Source organism: Hyperolius riggenbachi, chromosome 6 (genome assembly GCF_040937935.1).
Source record: "Hyperolius riggenbachi isolate aHypRig1 chromosome 6, aHypRig1.pri, whole genome shotgun sequence".
Classification (NCBI taxonomy): domain Eukaryota; kingdom Metazoa; phylum Chordata; class Amphibia; order Anura; family Hyperoliidae; genus Hyperolius; species Hyperolius riggenbachi.
The window spans coordinates 20395369-20416969 of NC_090651.1; the positions used below are offsets into that span (position 1 = coordinate 20395369).

General features: G+C 45.6%; 1 protein-coding gene across 2 annotated transcripts in view; it reads right to left on the reverse strand.

Moving 5' to 3' along the window:
* The window catches only part of CC2D1B (coiled-coil and C2 domain containing 1B), an 81639-nt gene that overhangs the window by 49313 nt on the left and 10725 nt on the right, over nt 1-21601 (reverse strand). For both annotated transcript variants that reach the window (XM_068238965.1, XM_068238964.1), the window contains 2 exons: nt 4062-4183; nt 1120-1258 (listed from right to left, as the gene is read on the reverse strand). In XM_068238965.1, coding sequence (XP_068095066.1) covers nt 1120-1258; nt 4062-4130 — 208 coding nt within the window. In that variant the 5' untranslated portion in view covers nt 4131-4183. The remainder of the gene's footprint in view (nt 1-1119; nt 1259-4061; nt 4184-21601) is intronic.

Consider the following 21601-nt stretch of genomic DNA (forward strand, 5'->3'; position numbering starts at 1 on the left):
TTAAGGTCATGGAGTGGCCTAGTCAGTCCCCGGACCTTAATCCAATAGAAAACCTATGGAGGGAGCTCAAGCTCAGAGTTGCACAGAGACAGCCTCGAAACCTTAGGGATTTAGAGATGATCTGCAAAGAGGAGTGGACCAACATTCCTCCTAAAATGTGTGCAAACTTGGTCATCAATTACAAGAAACGTTTGACCTCTGTGCTTGCAAACAAGGGTTTTTCCACTAAGTATTAAGTCTTTTATTGTTAGAGGGTTCAAAAACTTATTTCACTCAATGAAATGCAAATCAGTTGCTATCTTTTACTTAAAGAGAATCTGTATTGTTAAAATCGCACAAAAAAGTAAACATACCAGTGCGTTAGGGGACATCTCCTATTACCCTCTGTCACAATTTCGCCGCTCCTCGCCGCATTATAAGTGGTTAAAAACAGTTTTAAAAAGTTTGTTTATAAACAAACAAAGTGGCCACCAAAACAGGAAGTAGGTTGATGTACAGTATGTCCACACATAGAAAATACATTCATACACAAGCAGGCTGTATACATCCTTCCTTTTGTATCTCAAGAGATCATTATACACAGGCAGTGTGCATAGAGGGGCCAGAAGGGGGGAGATGCATCACAGAACCACAACACTGAAGAACTTGGCAGCCTTCCAGACACAGGCTGACAAGTCTGACAAGAGAGAGATAAGTTGATTTATTACAGAGATGGTGATAGTAGAACGTGCTGCAGTAAGCCAGAACACATTAGAATAGCTTTTGGAACTTGTAGGATGATAAAAAACAGGATGCAATTTTTGTTACGGAGTCTCTTTAAGGTTATTTTTTCGATTTTCCTTTTGATGTGCTATCTGCCACTGTTAAAATAAACCTACCATTGAAATGATACTATTCTGAGACTATTCATTTCTTTGTCATTGGACAAACTTACAAAATCAGTGAGGAGTCAAATAATTATTTCCTCCACTGTATTGGAGACAGTCTGAGTACGTAAATATAGAGCAATATCAAGCAGTGAAAGGCGGTAGAATGATTAATACTCCCAGACTGACTTTCGATTAAGGAACTACCAATCGTTTCCTGCATCTTATAGTGTATTCCCAGCTCTGGGCTCACCTTTTCCTCTTGGTTTGGGCTTCTGTGCTGATTTCCCGCCAGTCAGCGCAGCCAGTTCCGCCTCCAGATCTCCGTCATCCTCGTCACCTGGGATCCCCATCATCATGTCCTCTGGATTGAAGTCTACGAAGAGCCCCAGCTGGACAGGAGAAGCAGAGGAAAGAGTCATCCCTGGTGCTCATCCCAATCAACTGAAAACCTCATAATTATTGCCTGCATTAATATACTGACGTAATGGGCAGCACATAACTGAACTCAGTACTTCCTCTCTGCCCTAAAAGATACGCAACAGCATAACCACCTTCAAAGAAAAACATTGCTTTGTTACAGCTGATACAAATCCTGCAATAAATCTGCAGTGCGTCTACTTCCTGCTTTCATGGAAGCAGACATAGGGTTAACATCCTGTAACATCTTGCAAATTAATGCGATAATCCGAATAATCCGAACATTTGTATAGCGCTTTTCTCCTGACTCAAAGCGCTCAAGAGCTGCAGCCACTGGGATGCGCTCAGGAGGCCCCCCTGCAGTGTTAGGGAGTCTTGCCTTGCACTCCTTACTGAATAGGTACTGACCCGAGCCAGGATTCGAACTCTGGTCTCCCATGTCAAAGGCAGAGCCCTTAACCAGTACACTATTCAGCCACTAGTAATCTATTCAGCCACTAATCTGTCAAGGCAGCCTGCTGACACAGCTGAGAGATGAAATTACAGTGGTGGTTAGTCACAGATGAGGGGGGGATTAGACAGGCTAAACTCTCTAAATATATACAGTGAGCTCTGTTTTCCCTCTATCCTGTGCAAGAGTTCAGGTCCACTTTAACAGAGAACTCTGAAGGAGTCACATGGCCACTCGCTGTCTCTTGTAGAGGCTCAGATTTGTGTCCTTATCACAGAGCAGCACTAATGTCAGGGAAGCCGGCTAACCAATCAGTGTGATTATGTGATGTGAGAGGAAACAAACACTCAGAGAAAACCCGTGCAAACATGGGGAGAACGTACGATAGTGTCCTTGGTAGGAATTACACCGACACCAAGAGCAACACGGTGAGAGTACTAACCGCCTGGTTACCATGGAGCAGAGCAGGATCATCCACCAGGCAACCTAGGCAGGTGCCTGGGGCCTAGTGGGTGTCAGGGGGCCCATCAGCCAGTCTCTCCAATTCAGCTTACCAAAAGGACCACAAGAGGGGCCCAAATCGACCACCTCGCCTAGGGCCCCATTACATCCTAATCTCTTCCATGGAGCAGCAGGGAGGTTACATCCCCCTCCCCCCAATTCGCTCTCCATAACAAGCACTGTGTTCCTGCTCATGTAAAAGGGGCCATGCTGAAAGGGAACCCGAAGTGAGAGGGACATGGAGGTTGGCATATTTATCTCCTTTTACACAATACCAGTTGCCTGGCTGTCCTGCTGCTCCTCTGCCTCTGGACCTGAACTCTTGCACAGGACTGAAGGAAAACATAGAGAAATGCACCCTGTGTGTATTCAGAGAGTTTAGCCTGTCTAATCCACCTTCATCTGTGACTAATCACAACTGTAATTTGATCCCTCAGCTGTGACAGCAGCTTGCCATGGCAGAGATCTAATTGGTAAACCCAGAATGTTAACAATATGTCTGCTTCCATGAAAGCAGGAAGTGGACACAGATTTATTGTAGTATTTGTATCAGCTGTAACAAAGACATTTATTTAAGGCCTCTTTTCCATGGACTGTTGAACTGTGTGCTCAGCAAGCAGTTACCAGGCAGCAGTGAGCAGTTACCAGGTTGCAGTGAGCAGTTACCAGGCAGCAGTGAGCAGTTGTGAGAGTTTGAGAGGCATTTCACTGCCTATCAACAGTCTGTGGAAAAGAGGCCTAAAGATTATGCTGTTGCATATGATTTAGAGCAGAGAGGAAGTTGTGGGTTCAGGTCCGCTTTAAGCCATAGGCCCTGAACACGCACGCAGATCAGAGGTCTATGAAAAGATCAGTTGCATGTTTGATTCAGGTGTATGATTTAGACCCTACTGATTAGAAAGATCAGACAGGACTGCCAGGCAACCTGTGTTGTTTAAAGAGAAACGCCAACCAAAAATTGAACTTTATCAGTAGCTGATACCCCTTTTACATGAGAAATCTATTCCTTTTCACAAACTGACCATCAGGGGGCACTGTATGGCTGATATTGTGGTGAAAACCCTCCCACAAGAAAAGTTCGAACTTTTGGCAGTTTCCTGTCTGTGAACCTTGTTGCATTGTGGTAAATAGCTGTTTACAGCTGTTTCCAACTGCCAAAAACCATGCAGCAGCTACATCACCTGCCAACAGTAAAATGTTCACTGGAGTTCCTCTTTAAAAACAAAATAAATATGGCTTCTTCCATAGGTCTGACACCTCAGGTTCCTTTGAAGGCCACAAAGATGGTCACATGGTGTCCTCTGTATCACCTGACCTCTGATGTCTATGATCAGCTGACTACAGCAGCCAATTGTGTTCTCCTTTTCGTGTCTCTATGAGGTACAGCACAATGAAAGGTATTATTATTCAGTATATATATCGCCTACATCTTCCGCAGTGCTGTACAGAGAATATATGGTCTAGTCACTAACTGTCCCTCGGAGGGGCTTACAATCTAATCCCTACCATAGCTATATGTCTAGGTATGTATTGAATAGTGTGTGTATCGGAAGTCTAGGGCCAATTTTAGGGGGAAGCCAATTAACTTCTCTGTATGGTTTTGGGATGTGGGAGGAAACAGGAGTGCCCGGAGGAAACCCACACAGACACAGGGAGAACATACAAACTCTGTAAAGATGTTGAGCTGGCTGGGATTCAAACCAGGGATCCAGCTCTGCAAGGCTACAGTGCTGATCACTATAAATAAGCTGCAGTGCAGTATGTGTTCATCCATTAGATAACCGTACATAAGGGGGAGATGCAGGATTACTGGACAGGCTTACCTGTTTGGCGGCAGCTGCTCCTCGGCCCTTTGCGGGGGCGTTCTTCTTGCCGGGTCGCCTGCCCAGCATTGCGGCTCATGGAAGCTGCGCCCCCCGGCTGTGGATTCCGGTAATCAGCAGTCCTGCGGAGGAAGAAGAAAAGGTCGTGGCTCAGAATTCAGAGAGAAGAGGAAGTCAGAATCATAAGTTGACTGACAACAGGTGAATGTCACCCACCGTATGATAGTCCTATATCAACAGCCAATAGCAAAACTGGTATACCGACAGGAGTATTCACAGCCAGTATGATCTCCTGATGGCCTCATATCAAGCAGAACATCATAGTTACATACCATCAGAGCAGGTTCATCCACTAGTAGGTGTCAAGGGGCCCAATTACCGCTTTCTTTCACCTGTCTCCCATCTCAGATTACCAAGTAGGCCATAAAGGAAAGCCAAAGCTAACCTTGCCTAGGGCCCCATTTATCAGCCATAAAAGCCTCCCCCATGATATACTTACCCAGGGCTTCCTCCAGCCCCAGTGTTCTCCCCAGAAATTTTTTCCAGCCGGGTGGCATGAAAAAGTAGCCGGGTGGGGCGAGATGAGAGAATGCAGGGCTGGTGCTTCTGTGCGCAACTCTGCTTCCAGCATAGGAGGAGGTGAGCCGATGACAGCCGGGTGGTCACCAAAACTAGTCGGGTGGAGCAACCGGCTAAAAGAGCCTGGGGAGAACACTGCAGCCCCTTGCAGCCGACATGTCCCACGCAGCATCTCCGCTCGCAGCCGCCGGCTTGGGGTAATCTCCCACCTGTTCTACTTACCCGGGGCTTCCTCCAGCCCCTTGCAGCTGCCAGTCCAGGGTCCCTGCCGGTGCAGAGGCCGACCCTCCTCTAGTGCGCCTGTGATTCAAGCTCATGTTGTCCGTGATGCACTGCGCAGGCACAGTACACAGCGGACAATGTGGGCTTGATTGACAGCAGCGCAGGTGCAGTAGAGAAGGTCGGCCTCTGCACCGGCGGGGACACCAGGCCGACAGCTGCAAGGGGCTGGAGGAAGACCTGGGTAAGTATATAAAGGGGCAGCATTTTATGGCTGATGATTCATTTAAAGTGGACCTGAACTCAGAATGTCTTCTGTGCTCTAAGGGCTGATTTACACTACAAGAGCTTTTTAAATGCTAGCGATTTGAAAAGCTCTTGCTAATGTAATGCTATGGGGGATTTTTACAAAATCACATCGCTACAATAACACACACATAGGATAACATTAGGAAGAGCTTTTAAACTCACAAGCACTTAATAAAGCTACTGTAGTGTGCACCACCCCTAAAAGATAAGCAACAGCATAATAACCTTTAAAGAAAAAAAAAACATTTCTTTGTTGATACGAATCCTACAATAAATCTGCAGTGCGTCTACTTCCTGCTTTCACGGAAGCAGATACACTGTTAAAGAGAATCCGAGGCGGCAGGGAGGCAGATGAGACACAGAGACATGTTCCCTGCATCATGACATGCCTCTGTGACACCCCCCCCCACCCCCACGCTATGGCCCCCCAAAATTAGTGACAGTAATTGACGCTATTCCAGAGGGAAATGGGAGGAGAGATTCCCTGCTCAAAACGCCAGCAAAATGCAGGCTTTCCCCAGCTGGCATTGGGCAGCTCTCTCTCCCTGGCCACTCCCCCTGCCGCTTCCCTGCATGCTGGGAGAGAACCTCTCTCTCTCTCTATCTAGCATAGTGACCCCAGAGGTCACGAAAGTGAGCCCCAGCAGGCCAACGAAGCAGCAGGGATGGCGGTTACCTGTTCTGCCCAGCCCCCCGGATCAGGTAGCATAGTTTTGTTTTGTTTTTTCATTTTATGTGCCCACCTCAGTCTCTCTAACACCCTGTGCTTACAAATTACCTCTCTGCTGGAGCGGACACAGGTGAGGGATCAAATTACAGTTGTGATTAGTCACAGATGATGGGGAATTCGACAGGCTAAACTCTCTAAATACATACAGGGTGCATTCCTTTTCCTTCTGCCCTGTGAAAGAGTTCAGGTGCACTTGAATCTATGTCTGCATGCCAGGCTTTCTCCAGGAACTCCAGGGCTCCTTGTGGTCCTTGCAGGGGTTCCCTGACATTTTCCCCTACTGTGACAAAGACAGGATGAGAAAGTTTCCAAAGTACTTCTTTATCTTCTCTGTGGCCTCTTCACTCACAGTGTATGCTTACCCCAAATGTGGTGGTGGTGGTGGTGTAGGGGTGAAGTATAATAGACCACACTAGAATTGGGAGAACTGTATAAAGAAGCACTAAACTGGAGGTCAGAGTTATAATAACATTAACAAAAAAAGCAAGTATAGGGGAGCACTAGAATTGTGGGGACTATAGCAAGAAACACAAAAGGTGCTACTATAGTAGGAAGTGCATGGAATGACTGCTAAATAACAAGACTATTACAGTGAACAACCACACCCACTTTTAAAGACCGTGCATCCTGCAAAACAAATCCCCCCCCCCCCTGCACCCCCGCAAATGCAGGGTCCCCTGACATCCAAAAAAAAAAAAAAAAAATCTATGGGCTCCATAAGATAGGCGTGCCAACAATACAGACCCTAATGCTCGGGACACACCATTCAATTTAGCGTCAGGTTGACAGATTGCCACAATTATTTCCTACGTGTCCGATCATCTCCCGACCGATAACGGGATTGATTTTGTGCACTGCCACTGATGATCAAAAAGTAGATCCCATTATCAATCGGGAATGTCGGATTCAATTGTTTCGACCTGGCGATCTGCCGGGCAGTCACATGGTGTGTGCCTAGTGATCTGTGTACATCTAGTGATGTATGGGCAGACTGACCAAGAGACAGATCTCTCTCTGATCTGTTGCCTACTCATACACCACAGGCCAATTTCTGATAGATTGCAGCATGAAGTCTATCAGGAACCTGCCCAAAATGTAAATGACATCCCTGGGACCTGTGTAACGTAAAATCTCAACCGTCCTGCTGCCGTGACTCCGGCCCTCTTCTGTGGTCATCCCCGAGCGCCACCGTGTATGTGGTGCATGGGCGCGCACCGCATGGCAACGTCACACACAGGCGTCTGGTGACGCAGAATGAGGCCGGGAGTCGCCCCAGCAGACAGGTGAGATTTTACACTGCATGTGCACCGAGGGGTAATGGGGGGAGGAACGGGACGGGACACAGGGGCCAAGGGCGTAGCGCTCGTTGAGACCACTGTGCACCGGATTGAGCAATTTCTACTCCGATCTTTCCAGCATTTCAGATAGACACATTCAACCACTTTCAACACGAAATACAAATGCACTGCTCCAAGTAAAAAAAAACAAAAAACAAAACAAACAAAAAAAAAGTAGAAAAATGTAAAATGACCAGTTATGTGGATAAACCTGATGTCACTTGAGTCAGGGTAGGAACACACTAGGCAGAATCACATATGCGTTCTCCATAGCACATAGTGGAAAACGCACACGAGAGTCTTCCTACCATTAAAGGAAAACCGAGGTGAAAATAAAACTACGACAAAAACAATCTATCCTGCTCCTACAAATGACTTTTTTTATATGTCCCATATTTTTTATTTTATATTTGAATCTAGTTTTAAAGTGTTTACTGATTCATTGTCTGTGCTCAATGGCACCTTTATTGACGTATGCCAGAGCTCCAATCTATGAATTATTGACCCTTTTTATTTCTTTCCTGGTCCAGGAAGCCATTTACTGACAGAAAAGTATTTTATGGCTGTAATTACTTATCACTGGAGGTTATGCTTTAGTAGCCTGACCCAGTCCGACCCGGGCAGAAACTGTCACTTGTATACCTGATGTTTAACTCTTTCAGGCAGAGAAAGAAAAAAAAGGAACCAGCCTAGTTATTTGTGTCCTTGGCACTGTACATACACATGTCTATCCCATCATGTCACATGTCACCTCGGTTGTCCTTTAAGGAGTCTGGACAGATTTCTGTCTAGCAAAAATTATACTAGTCATAGCAGCAGGAAGAAAAGCTGCAGGAGCCAGCGAGGCAGGTACTTTAAACATATTCTTTACAAATAGTACAGATGTGCAAGGCAAAAAAAATTAAATAAATAAAGTTTTGCTTTGTTTATTCATGCATATTTACGATCATATGCAGTGACAATTGGGGGATGAAAATTAATTAGGTTTAAATGTAATACGAGTGAGCAGTACATGGCCTGGTACAGCGTGGGTAAGGATCACCATAGCAAGAAGGAGAGGCAGGATATATGTTGGCGGTAACTTTAAGGACTAATCAAACCTTTATTATGTATACAATTCTTAAAATTCCTTTCAAAATAAACAGCAATTATTTACACAAGATAGCGTTGCCTGTCTCTCTGTTATTATGATGGTTACAACACAAAAGGGTTTATGGCTGGAACAAAACAAGGGCTAAAAAGTTGCTCAAGCAACAAATCAGACATTGCCCAACATTCTGCAATGCAAACAAAGTCCCCTTCACACTATTCTCCATGCCGCACATAGCTGCATTTCCCCACAAGGCCACAACACTGGGGCAAAGATCCAATAACAATCAGAGCTCCTCATACACAACAACACACTGTGCTCCACAAAGGGAAAAAAAAAAGTCCTGTGTGCAGAATGTCTTTTGCCTACATTTCCACTTTGCAGAATCACATGACTTCAGACCAAGGGGGTAACAACAACCCAATGGGGTCCCAGCAAACTGGCATAGAGCTTCCGTGATCCAAACTCCACCCACATGTAAGCACACTCCTCCCCCCAGCTTGCAGAGCAGTGTAATTTCCTTCCATGCCAATGTCAGCATACTACGGGGTTAGTCCCGCCCTGTAACCCCTCCAGGACCTGTCCATATAAATTTTGCACACTCCCACCCCCAGTTGCTTTTTTTTCTCGTCCTCCTCCAGGACTGTCACTAGGCTTATTTCCCAAGTAAATTTTGTTATATTCTAGCATTTCTTTTTCCGATTTTTATTTTTTGCCTCACCTGCTGCTCTCTTGGCAGCCATCCACGCAGCCCCTCACTGTGTGAAGTCCCCGCTGTTTCACCTTAAACAGGTGTAGGCGCTGGGATAACCCCCTCTTTCTGCTGATCTTTCTGGGGGTAAAGGTTGTACAGAGTTGTGCTGTAAATCAGCGCCGACAGGGAGTAGGCAGCTGCAGTAAGGCTATGTGTTCCACGCTGGAGTGCAAGGAGACTTCCGGGAGGAAGTGATGTCATCTCTGCACTTCCTGTTTTCGGCAAGGAAGGAGATTCAAATAGCAGGGGAGCTCAGTAAGCAGAGACGTCGGACATTGCTCTGGGGCAGTGGAGTACGCTGAGGGGACTGTGCCTGGCAGACTGCTGAGCAGGTAAGCGGCACACAGAGCGGCGGACTAGTGAGTGTTTAGTCGCTCTGGTGTCCCATGCTGATGTCTATCTGCTTATACATTTAGGTCTCTGCTGAGGATTGGTACTGATATTTGGCTGTACTTGCTGTCAAGATCCTAATCTCTACAGTGACTGTGTTATAGGTGCGTAACAATAGGTTTTTGCTCTACCTGCAAGCTCTCACTTAAAAACTGCATCATTAGCCTCATCTAATGTCTCACATGTGTATTTGTAGATTACTCTGCATGAGTGAGATATGGATTCGGTGGCTGCTGCCTACGAAACAGATCAGCATGGAAATGATAGGTGGGGCACGGTGATATATATACATTTATTTATTTAAAAAAAAAAAAAAATTTTGTTTTTGAGGCACTTTTTACTAACAGAAATTTATATTTCTGTTTGTTCCCTATGCAGTTCCTCCCAACCTGAAGAAAATCCGTCTGCATCAAAGCGCGGATCCTCTTCAAGATCTAGTAAAACTCGATCAAATAGAGGTTCTCAAAGTCACGATAGAAGTCATAAGGAATTGAAAAAGTGTTGGGCTTGTGGCCGAGAATGTATGCCAGGGAAACTGGTCTGCTCAGAATGCTTTTACTCCATTCCGGTTGAGGAAGAGCCGACAGGAGAATTTAAAAATCTTGTAAAGGAGATTGTGCAGCAATCCTTGGCTGAGCACGCCCATACGTCTGCAGCACATACGCGTGATTCAGACCCTGACCAGCCTGAGGAAGAGGATGGTCTGGCTGTAGGATTTGACTTTTCTCTGGTTACACCCTTTGTTAAGTCTGTTAGACAGGCCTTGCAATGGGAAGAGGAAGAGGAACCACAGTCGAAAAGACGTCGCTTTTTCCCGCATCTTAAAAAGAAGCCCTTAGCATTCCCTGTAATGGAAGAGATTACTGAACTAATTCAGGACGAATGGTCCAAACCAGAGAGAAAAGTGTCCATGTCAAATCGTTTTTCAAAATTATATCCTATGGAGGGTGAAATTATAACACAGCTAGACAGCCCACCTGCTGTTGATGCTTCCGTTATCAGATTAGCAAAACACGTGACACTACCTCTTGAAGACGTGGTATCCTTCAAGGAACCCTTAGAGAGAAAGGTGGATACGGATCTTAAAAGAGCCTATAGTTCTATGGGATCTGTGTGTAAACCCGCAATTGCACTAACAGCTGTGTCTCGCGCATTAAGAGTATGGGAGAATCTGGAGGGAGCTATTCAAGATAATGTAGATCGAAAGACTCTAATCAAGGCGTTGGAGGAATTCAAATTAGCCTCAGACTATGTAGGTGAAGCTGCTATTGACATAATTAGAGTGGCAACACGCGCAATTTTGCATACAGTAACAGCTAAAAGGGCCATGTGGCTACGTCCCTGGGCAGCAGATACTAATTCCAAGACGGCATGGTGCAAGATCCCGTATGACGGGAAAAATCTGTTTGGTCCAAAGATGGACACTGCTATTTCAAGAGTAACAGGGGGTAAATCGGGCCTTCTTCCCCAGGAAAGACGCCAGAGGAAAACTAGGCCCAACGATAGAAGGTCGTTCCAGAATAAGTTTAGAGATTATAAGTCCAACAGAGGTTCCCAGTCCTTTCGTAGAAACTGGCAGAGTACGCAATCAAACCTTTCAAAATTCAACAAACAGAAAGGAGCCAGTGTTAATACACAGTCCACAAAGTCCTTCTGATGCGGGGCCCGCCCACAGGGAGCCGGTAGGGGGGCGACTCCAGATGTATGCACAACTGTGGGCAGAAAACATAAAGGACCCTTGGGTCATAAATACAGTATCATGGGGCCATTCTTGGAACTTCAAAAGAGAACCCTCCTTACCACACTTCATACCCACGTCTCTACCAAGATCGCCACAGAAGCTAGAGATCCTAAATCAATATGTACAGGAATTAGTGGACAAGAAGGCAATCATAGAAGTAGAGCAAGAGCAAAGATTTCAAGGACTTTACTCCCCGTTGTTCTTCGTGACAAAGAAGTCGGGTCAGTTACGCCCAGTATTAGATCTACGTTTTCTAAACGACCACATACAACAGGAGAAATTCAAGATGGAATCATTACAGACAATCATACCAACGATCCAATTAAAGGACTGGATGATAGCAATAGACCTAGCAGATGCGTACCTACACATACCAATACACAGGATGTTTCAAGAATACCTCAGATTTTCGATAGGGGAGAGACACTATCAGTTCAGGGTACTACCCTTCGGCATCTGTACTGCCCCGAGAACGTTTACAAAAATACTGATCACGATTATTGCTTTACTCAGGTGTCAGGGTCTCCACGCTCACCACTACCTGGACGACATCCTACTGGTGGCATCATCCGAAATAATTCTATTGCAATTCGGCTGGTTGGTAAATTGGCAGAAAAGCAAACCCAGACCAACACAGAGGATTTTGTTCCTGGGAGCGGAGATAGACACGAATGCAAATGCAGTCAAGTTACCTACAGAAAAGCTGGAAGCTATCATCACAAAGGTACTAAGTCTACAGAGAGTCACCCACATATCAGCAAGGCAATGTTTGGCACTAATAGGGATGTTTTCAGCCTCCATACCGATGGTAAAATGGGCAAGGTGGAACATGCGTGCCTTCCAGAAGGGATTTCTGGACCAATGGAGGGGCACAGACTATCAGCAGCGGATCAAGATCTTTCCCAGGATGAGGGACGAACTCGTTTGGTGGAGCAACAGAACAAACCTCCTCAACTATCAGCAGTTAATACCTTCGCCGCCAGTCATAATAACGACAGACGCAAGTCGGTGGGGTTGGGGTGCTCACCTAGAGAACAGCTTTGCCCAGGGCAGATGGGACATGGATCCAGAGGATACCCCGGCGAACATCCTAGAGACGAGGGCAGCATTCAAAGCAATGTCACACTTTGCCTCTCAGATCACGAACAAGGGAGTGTTATTCAAAATGGACAATACAACAGCAGTTGCATATCTCCAGAACCAAGGAGGGACACGCAGTCGCACACTCCTGAGAGAGGTGGAACCTATAATGGCATGGGCACAGGAAAATTTACAATATCTTCGAGCAGTACATATTCCAGGTGTAAGGAACCAGATAGCGGACTCATTAAGTCGTCAATGGCTCGATTACAACGAGTGGAGCCTCAACAAGGAGGTATTCGATATGATCTGCAAGAGATGGGGAGAGCCACTAATAGACCTTATGGCGACACCGATGAACTCCAAGTGCAGGAAATTTTTTTCGAGGTACAAGTACCAACAGGCGGAGGGTTGGGACGCACTGTCGGTCCCATGGAATTTCAGCATAGCATATATATTCCCTCCAATTCCAATGATTCACAGGGTACTGAAGAAAGTACAACAGGAAGATGCTACAGTCTTGGCAGTACTTCCATACTGGCCTCGGAGGCCATGGTTTCCCTTACTGCAGAAACTAATATCAGCTCCCCCCATACCGTTACCGAATCGACCAGACTTGCTCTCCCAAAACAGGATTTTCCATCCACATCCGGAACTCCTCAGTTTGACGGCATGGAGACTGAGAGGAAGAAGTTAGCAGAATTGGGATGTTCTACGGATGTTATCAACACCTTGCTCAAGGCAAGAAAGGGTACGACTAACGTTTCTTACCACAGAACTTGGAATAAATTCATTAAGTTTCTTGAGGAAGATAGTATACAAATAGAGGAGGTCCAAGTAACCACTATTTTGGCATTTTTACAGAAAGGAGTAGACATGGGTCTCAGTCTAAGCACCATCAAGACGCAAATATCGGCTTTATCAGCACTTACACATAAGAAGTGGGCAATTGAACCGCTAGTGGTCCAGTTTATTCAGGCAGTGACTAAAATAAGACCTCCAAAAAAGAACTGGTATACCCAGTGGGACCTACCACTAGTACTTAAAGCATTAACAAAAGTTCCTTTCGAACCAGTCGAGACTTGTACATTAGTTAATCTAACGTTGAAGGTAGTGTTTTTAACAGCAATTACCTCCGCAAGACGTGTCTCAGAGTTACAGGCCCTCAGTTGTGACCCTCCATACATACAATTCTTCCCGGACAGAGTGTCGTTGAGACCAATAGACGAATTCATTCCAAAGGTGTCAAGAACATATCACTTTAATCAGGAATGGAACTTACCAGCTTTCTCTGATGATACTTCAGAACTTCCAAACAGTCTCAATGTACCTGAATTATTGAGCAAATATATCCAAATGACTAAAGATTTTCGCAAAACAAGAAGATTGTTCGTAATTCCAACAGGTTATAGGAGAGGCCAAGCAGCTACAACCAAGACAATAGCTACGTGGTTGGTGAGGGCTATTAAAATGGCCTACAGTATTATGGGTAAAACGCCACCGGAAGAGGTCTCGGCACACTCCACGAGGTCGATATCAGCATCCTGGGCAGCACTAGTGAAGGTGTCACCAGAAACGATATGCCGAGCTGCCAACTGGTCATCTCTGAATACATTCATCACACATTACAAGGTGGACCCTGGACTGTTGTCCACGGTTCAGTTTGGAAGGGAAGTGTTGTCTGCAGTGAAGATGACTAAAGATTAAATTATTTTTTTTGTGATGTCTGTAAAGATATGAATTGATAATATCTTTGGTTACTTGTTAAACTTGAATAAATTGTTCTGCATCAAGAATATTCCCTCCCTTCAGTGTATGTATAGTTAAATCCCCGTAGTATGCTGACATTGGCATGGAAGGAAAACGGAAAATTGTATACTCACCTTTCGGTAATTTTCCTTTCCTTCCAATGACCATGTCAGCATACGAAGGGCCCACCCTTAGTTCTGTCTGACATTTGGACTAGTAAAAAAAAGCAACTGGGGGTGGGAGTGTGCAAAATTTATATGGACAGGTCCTGGAGGGGTTACAGGGCGGGACTAACCCCGTAGTATGCTGACATGGTCATTGGAAGGAAAGGAAAATTACCGAAAGGTGAGTATACAATTTTCCGTTATTTGCCTGCTCCAGAACCGCTTAATGGCTGCTGCACTTTCTGTACTTGCATACTGCTGGCTCCTGATCACATGACCCGCCTCCAGAGCCAATGGTATGCAGCACGGTGTGTGCAACTGTCAGGAAGAACAACTAGATGATGCAGTGTTGGAGCAGGCAAGTACTACACTGCTCCACTGCCGACAGGGGGGGGGGGGGGTCTGGGGGAATATGGGGGGTAGGAGCAGATTCCCATAGCCTACACCCCCCACTGTAACAAGGGCCATACCGGTAGTTATACCACTGCTGCAGACCCAACCCTGATAACGAAGGCCATACACCAGTAGATGTTTTTTATTAGACAGTATTAGATTCAATATAATTTTTAAATCTAATGAAAATCTATTGAAACCAGGGCTTTTTCAATCAGTATTAGGGCTGTTTTCCACTTAGAAAAATGATTACTTTTCTTTTCTTTTCTACCATGGCAATTCTGCCGCGATTTCGGTCTGATCCGTTAGATCAGGGATGTCAAACCGGTCCTTCGAGGGCCGAGGTCCGCACACATTTCTGACACAGCTCAAATGAATTGATGGGTCTGAATCAGGAAAGGTGCGGTCCATGAGGTAGAACACATTCCTCTTTCTCAGTCCATCCTAAACACTGGCATGGATCTGGCCCTCCAGGCCTGGAGTTCCACACCTGTGCGTTAGATAAAAGACTCAATTGTGATGCGTTTGTGATTTCCGAAAGCAGAAAAAATTCTGAATTGCCAAATTTGTAAAGGAGCTCAAGCACACGAAAAATGCAGCAGACATGACAATGGCAATTGGAAAATCAGATCTGCATTGCCCTCTGGTGCCATGGATCATCACCCTCTTGTGCCAGGGGTCATCGCCCTCTGGTGCCAGGGTCATCACCAGGGTCATTACCCTCTGGTGCTAGGGGTCATCACCCTCTTGTGCCAGGGGTCATTGCCCTCTGGTGCCAGGGTCATCACCAGGGTCATTACCCACTGGTGCTAGGGGTCATCACCCCTCTTGTGCAATGCGTAGTCTCAGGAGTTTGCACATCTCAGTTTCCACTTCCCCTCTCAGCTGGACTCACTTGCACAACACAAAGCACCAGCATGTCTCATGCGGACGTTTCTGATAGGATAAGCTCGGTAAAATGGAAACCTAGATGCTTGTGGCGCCGCAGCGCACGATGTTCCATTTACATACACACTTCCATTCTTTGCGTTTTCTCCTCAGCAAATGACAGATCATTTTTAAATCCATAATGGCAGTTCTACAAATGGCAAAAGCCAATTCAGCTGAAAAACTAAAACTACGTACACACGATAGACTAAACACGACCGCCTCTGACGAGAATCTCGTGTGTATAGTGGCTGCCAATATCTGACGCTGTGTCTGGGACCGATCGTCCTGGTGGATCATGGGCATCGTTCTCTGTACTCACCCCGCCGCTATGCGACGCTCCTTATGAGCCGTTCTGTTGACCCCCACCAACGCAACAGAGCACGTCACTAGCCTGAAGGATACAGAGTCTCCACAGTCTCAGCCCCGCACTGTCGCTCAAGAGGTCAAGTCCTGCACCCCACCAGGCGACAGACTTTGTATGTGTGTACTGGGGTTAAAGGGGACCTGAAGCGAGAAGTATAAGGAGGCTGACATTTATTTCCTTTTAAACAATACCAGTTGCCTGGCAGTCCTGCTAATCTATTTGGCTGCAGTAGTGACTGAATAACACCAGAAACAAGCATGCAGCCAATCTTGTCAGATCTGACAATGTCAGAAACACCTGATCTGCTGCATGCTTGTTCAGGGGCTATGGCTGAAAGTATATACAGTGGGTTGCAAAAGTATTCGGCCCCTTAAAGTTTTCCACATTTTGTCACATTACTGCCACAAACATGCATCAATTTTATTGAAATTCCACATGAAAGACCAACACAAAGTGGTGTACACGTGAGAAGTGGATCGAAAATCATACATCATTCCAAACATTTTTTACAAATAACTGCAAAGTGGGGTGTGCGTAATTATTCAGCCCCCTCAGTCAATACTTTGTAGAACCACCTTTTGCTGCAATTACAGCTGCCAGTCTTTTAGGGTATGTCTCTACCAGCTTTGCACATCTAGAGACTGAAATCCTTGCCCATTCTTCTTTGCAAAACAGCTCCAGCTCAGTCAGATTAGATGGACAGCGTTTGTGAACAGCAGTTTTCAGATCTTGCCACAGATTCTCGATTGGATTTAGATCTGGACTTTGACTGGGCCATTCTAACACATAGTTATGTTTTGTTTTAAACCATTCCATTGCTGCCCTGGCTTTATGTTTAGGGTCATTGTCCTGCTGGAAGGTAAATCTCTGCCCTAGTCTCAAGTCTTTTGCAGTCTCCAAGAGGTTTTCTTCCAAGTTTGCCCTGTATTTGGATCCATCCATCTTCCCATCAACTCTGACCAGCTTCCCTGTCCCTGCTGAAGAGGAACACCCCCGAGCATGATGCTGCCACCACCATATTTGACAGTGGGGATGGTGTGTTCAGAGTGATGTGCAGCGTTAGTTTTCCGCCACACAAAGTTCCATTTTGGTCTCATCTGACCAGAGCACCTTCTTCCACATGTTTGCCGTGTCCCCCACATGGCTTGTGGCAAACTACAAACGGGACTTCTTATGCTTTCTGTTAACAATGCCTTTCTTCTTGCCACTCTTCCATAAAGGCCAACTTTGTGCAGTGCACGACTAATAGTTGTCCTATGGACAGATTCCCCCACCTGAGCTGTAGATCTCTGCAGCTCGTCCAGAGTCACCATGGGCCTCTTGAATGCATTTCTGATCAGCGCTCTCCTTGTTCGGCCTGTGAGTTTAGGTGGATGGCCTTGTCTTGGTAGGTTTACAGCTGTGCCATACTCCTTCCATTTCTGAATGATCATTTTAACAGTGCTCTGTGGGATGTTCAAGGCTTTGGAAATCTTTTTGTAGCCTAAGCCTGCTTTAAATTTCTCAATAACTTTATCCCTGACCTGTCTGGTGTGTTCTTTGGACTTCACGGTGTTGTTGCTCCCAATATTCTCTTAGACAACCTCTGAGGCCCTCACAGAGCAGCTGTATATGTACTGACATTAGATTACACACAGGTGCACTCTAATTATGCACACACCACTTTGCAGTTATTTATTTGTAAAAATGTTTGGAATCTTGTATGATTTTCGTTCCACTTCTCATGTGTACACCACTTTGTATTGGTCTTGCATGTAGAATTCCAATAAAATTGATTCATGTTTGTGGCAGTAATATGACAAAATGTGGAAACCTTCAAGGGGGCCGAATACTTTTGCAACCCACTGTAGGTGGCCATACACTTATAGAATGAAATCTATTGAAAAAAAAAAATACAAATGCAGTGTTGCACTATTCGATCCAAAGCAACCCTATGGGTTATCGATCGGCTGCTGGCAGATTTTCTGTCTGGACCGATCGAGCAAATCGATCAAAATCGGCCGTAAATCGATCGATCTGCCGATCGATCATGCTTTCTGCTGCATCAAATTCTAGCCGTTTCAATCAAAATCGTCAAATCGGCCGTCGATAGATGGCTAAAAACGACCAGTGTATAGACCCCTTTAGAGGCAGAGGATCAGCAGGACAGCCAGGCAACGGTATTGCTTAAAAGGAAATAAATATTGCAGCTTCCGAATACCTCTCATTTCACGTGTCCTTTAACTGTCACCTGGAGTGAGAGGGATATGGAGGCTGCCACATTTATTTTCTTTTAAAACAATATCAGGAGTTAGGTGGGCGACACTGAGTTGGGGGAGGAGTCAGGGGGTGGCACAGAGCCAGGAGGGTGGCACGGAGTTGTGGAAGGGAGGAGTCAGGTGGCGGTACAGAGTCAGCATGGAGTCAGGAGGGTGGGAAGGAGTCGGGGGGGGGGGGGGGGGTTTAAAGGAGTCTGGGGGCAGGACAGCGTCAGGTGGGCAGGAGTCATTGGAGCATTACGGACAATAATTGTTATGTTGGGCAGAGAATATAAATTCCATGGTGGTGACAAAAGTGACAATCTCGGTTTTGTACATGTTCATTTAGTGATACCAGTTTTGTCCTTTGTATGTCTAATGGACTTACAGCCATATTGTCTTACAGACTGTTATATAGCCTGAAAATATACACGGAGATGAGAATTCTAGATGTGATTGGGACACTGATAGCGTAACCCGTTATCGGAACATAAGCCATCAGAGGGACGGGAGCATCTGTCATTGGCGCGGTTTAGACACGGCTTGAAAGAGAAGAAGCAAGTCTTTGAGAAGAACGCAGCCATGACTAAGGGAGAACAAATGGACCTTGTACCCAGATGACCTCTATTCCGCTATATCTGAGAATGGACGAGAGCGGTTCTGCACAGTAATTGATTCATTTAATCATATTTTCAACTTCTTTCTGCAAAGAAATGGGACTCTTGTATAGCTGACTTTTCCCTTGTATCTGTACCTCTCCCTGTTCCCATTAAAGTGAGACATAAGCAGAGGCAAAACAAGGGAGCAGCACCTCCGACCGCAGGGAAACCCGGAGCTGTAAAGCCCAATCCACACGATCCGATTATTTATAAGATTCTATTTACTATCTGATTAAATCCGACAAGTCCGATCGGAATTCGATTCGATTTGCCATTGTTTGCAATGGCAAATCGAATTGAATCAAATCCCGATCGGACATGTCGGATTCAAATCGGATCGTAAATCCGTAAAGATTGGGCTTAAGGGGTCCCCAACTACTACTTCACTCCCTCTGATAAAGGGACTATCCTCTAGATCCCCAGATAACACCAGACTGTGCTCCAGAGAGTTAAGACTTGCCAACGACCCTTCACACCCAAGCCACCATTTCTTCAGTCGCCTCCCTTGAGGCTGGAGTTTCCAGCCATCTCCACCGAGACTTCTAGACACCGGAACTACTCCTTTCCCTCTGCCGTCAAACTCTTTTTATTTCAAAAAGTTTTATTGGTTTTGGATATAAAATAACAGCTCAACAGTGTAATATCAAAGTGCATTTTACAATCAACAGCTTATTGCAAATTTATATGCATCATAAGTAAGGTACAACAAAATCTGCAAAGGCAGATTATATTACATGTGGAAACATTTTGGATGTCAGCAGCTCGAAGGCGTCAATTACTGACATCCCAAGTCAACATCAAACTAGTATAAAAAGTACTAGGGAAGGAGAAACCACCACGCAGTGTCGGCGGTTTAAAGAGAACCCGAGGTGTGTTTAAAGAATGTTATCTGTATACAGAGGCTGGATCTGCCTATACAGCCCAGCCTCTGTTGCTATCCCAAACCCCACTAAGGTCCCCCTGCACTCTGCAATCCCTCATAAATCACAGCCGTGCTGTGAGGCTGTGTTTACATCTGTAGTGTCAGTCTAAGCTGCTCCCCCGCCTCCTGCATAGCTCCGGTCCCTGCCCCTGTCCCTTCCCTCCAATCAGCAGGGAGGGAAGGGATGCAGGCGGGGACTGGAGTTCTGCAGGAGGCGGGGAGAGCAGCAGACTGACACTATAGAGATAAACACAGCCAGCTCTGACAAGCTGTTTGTCAGCAGCGTGGCTGTGATTTATGAGGGATTGCAGAGTGCAGGGGGACCTTAGTGGGGTTTGGGATAGCAACAGAGGCTGGGCTGTATAGGCAGATCCAGCCTCTGTATGCAGATAATATTCTTCAAACCCACCTCGGGTTCTCTTTAATGATCTTGACAGTTCATACCATATAGGTTTCTGTGTAGACCAGGGGTCGCAGGAGCACTGATTAATGTGATCACAGACCAATCCATGGGCTACACTATAAATTTAGTCACCATTATGTGAATAGCTTTTTGTTATAAATTGCCTCATTCTGATGGGACAGAAGCCATCAGGGAAGAGGTAAGAGAGAAAAGAGAAGAAAAAGTAGTGGGAAAGAGAGTAGTGGGGGGAGGGGGAAGTAAAAGGAAAATAGTGCCGAGCTGCTACCGACCCTATTGTAGTGATGGAGTCGAAAGATATAGAAGTGCCTAGGTGAGATCATTTAAGTTATATTACTCTATACTGCCGTGAGGGACACAGGAAGCCAGTGGGAATAATATATAAAGTACGGTTCCCAAACTTTTTCGAACTGAGGGAGGGTGTCATTTATCATGGCTTTCATTCTGTCAAAACAGAGGGCATGACTAAGATTGGATTTAAAAATTTGTAGAGGGAGTGCGGGGGTTCTCCAAGATCGGGCAATTACACGCTTAGCAGCCAGACAAATGTGCGTTAGTAGTTTATATTGTGAATTAGATATGCCTAGGGGTTTTATACCTAGCAAAGCTACTTCAGGGAGTTTAGGAATTGGTGATCTGACTGCGGAATATATAACTTGGTATACCCTACCCCAGAATCTACGCACTTTTGGGTATGACCACCATGTGTGGAGGAAGGTGCCTTTCTGACCACAAGCTCTGAAGCACAGACCCTTGTGACTAGATTTAAATTTTTCAATTCGGTCTGGTGTCAGGTACCATCTCAGTAGTACCTTATATTGTGTCTCTACCAGCGCTGAGCTACTCGAGACTGTTGGGGCATTCTTCCACATATACTGTAGATCCTCAGTTTCCAGTGTGGTACTGAGATCTTTTTCCCATCTAGTGATGTATTGTGGTTTAAGAAGATTAGAAGGGGAAATTGTGTTTTTATAGAGCATAGATATAAGGCCCGGGGCGCCAGGGCTTGTGGCACAGATGTGTTCGAACCAAGTCCTGGTAAGTAAGGATTTATGGGTTCCGATATATTTCCTGACGAAGTGTGATATTTGTAAGTAACGAAATAGCTCTGTGTCAGGGATTTGTTTGTGTTCCTTTAAGGATGCGAACGATTTAAGTGAATTGTCCGTCACTAAGCTATATATCGTAGTTAGTCCTTTGTGCTGCCACCATTTAAAGGCGGAGGGGTTATGTAGACCTGGGGAAAAGTCAGGGTGTCCCAAGAATGATGTTAGAGGCAAGTGTGGGGATTGGAGCCTATCCTTAAGTGTGACCTGATTCCAGATCTTCAAGGAGTGTACCATAAGTGGGTTTTTAATGGGTTTGCGCTGTGCTGCAGAAAGCCATAGGAGATTGCAAAGGGATGTGGGGGAACAGATTGAACGTTCGATATCACGCCAGATGGGGGGGCGTTCTTCCTCTTGCCACAGTGT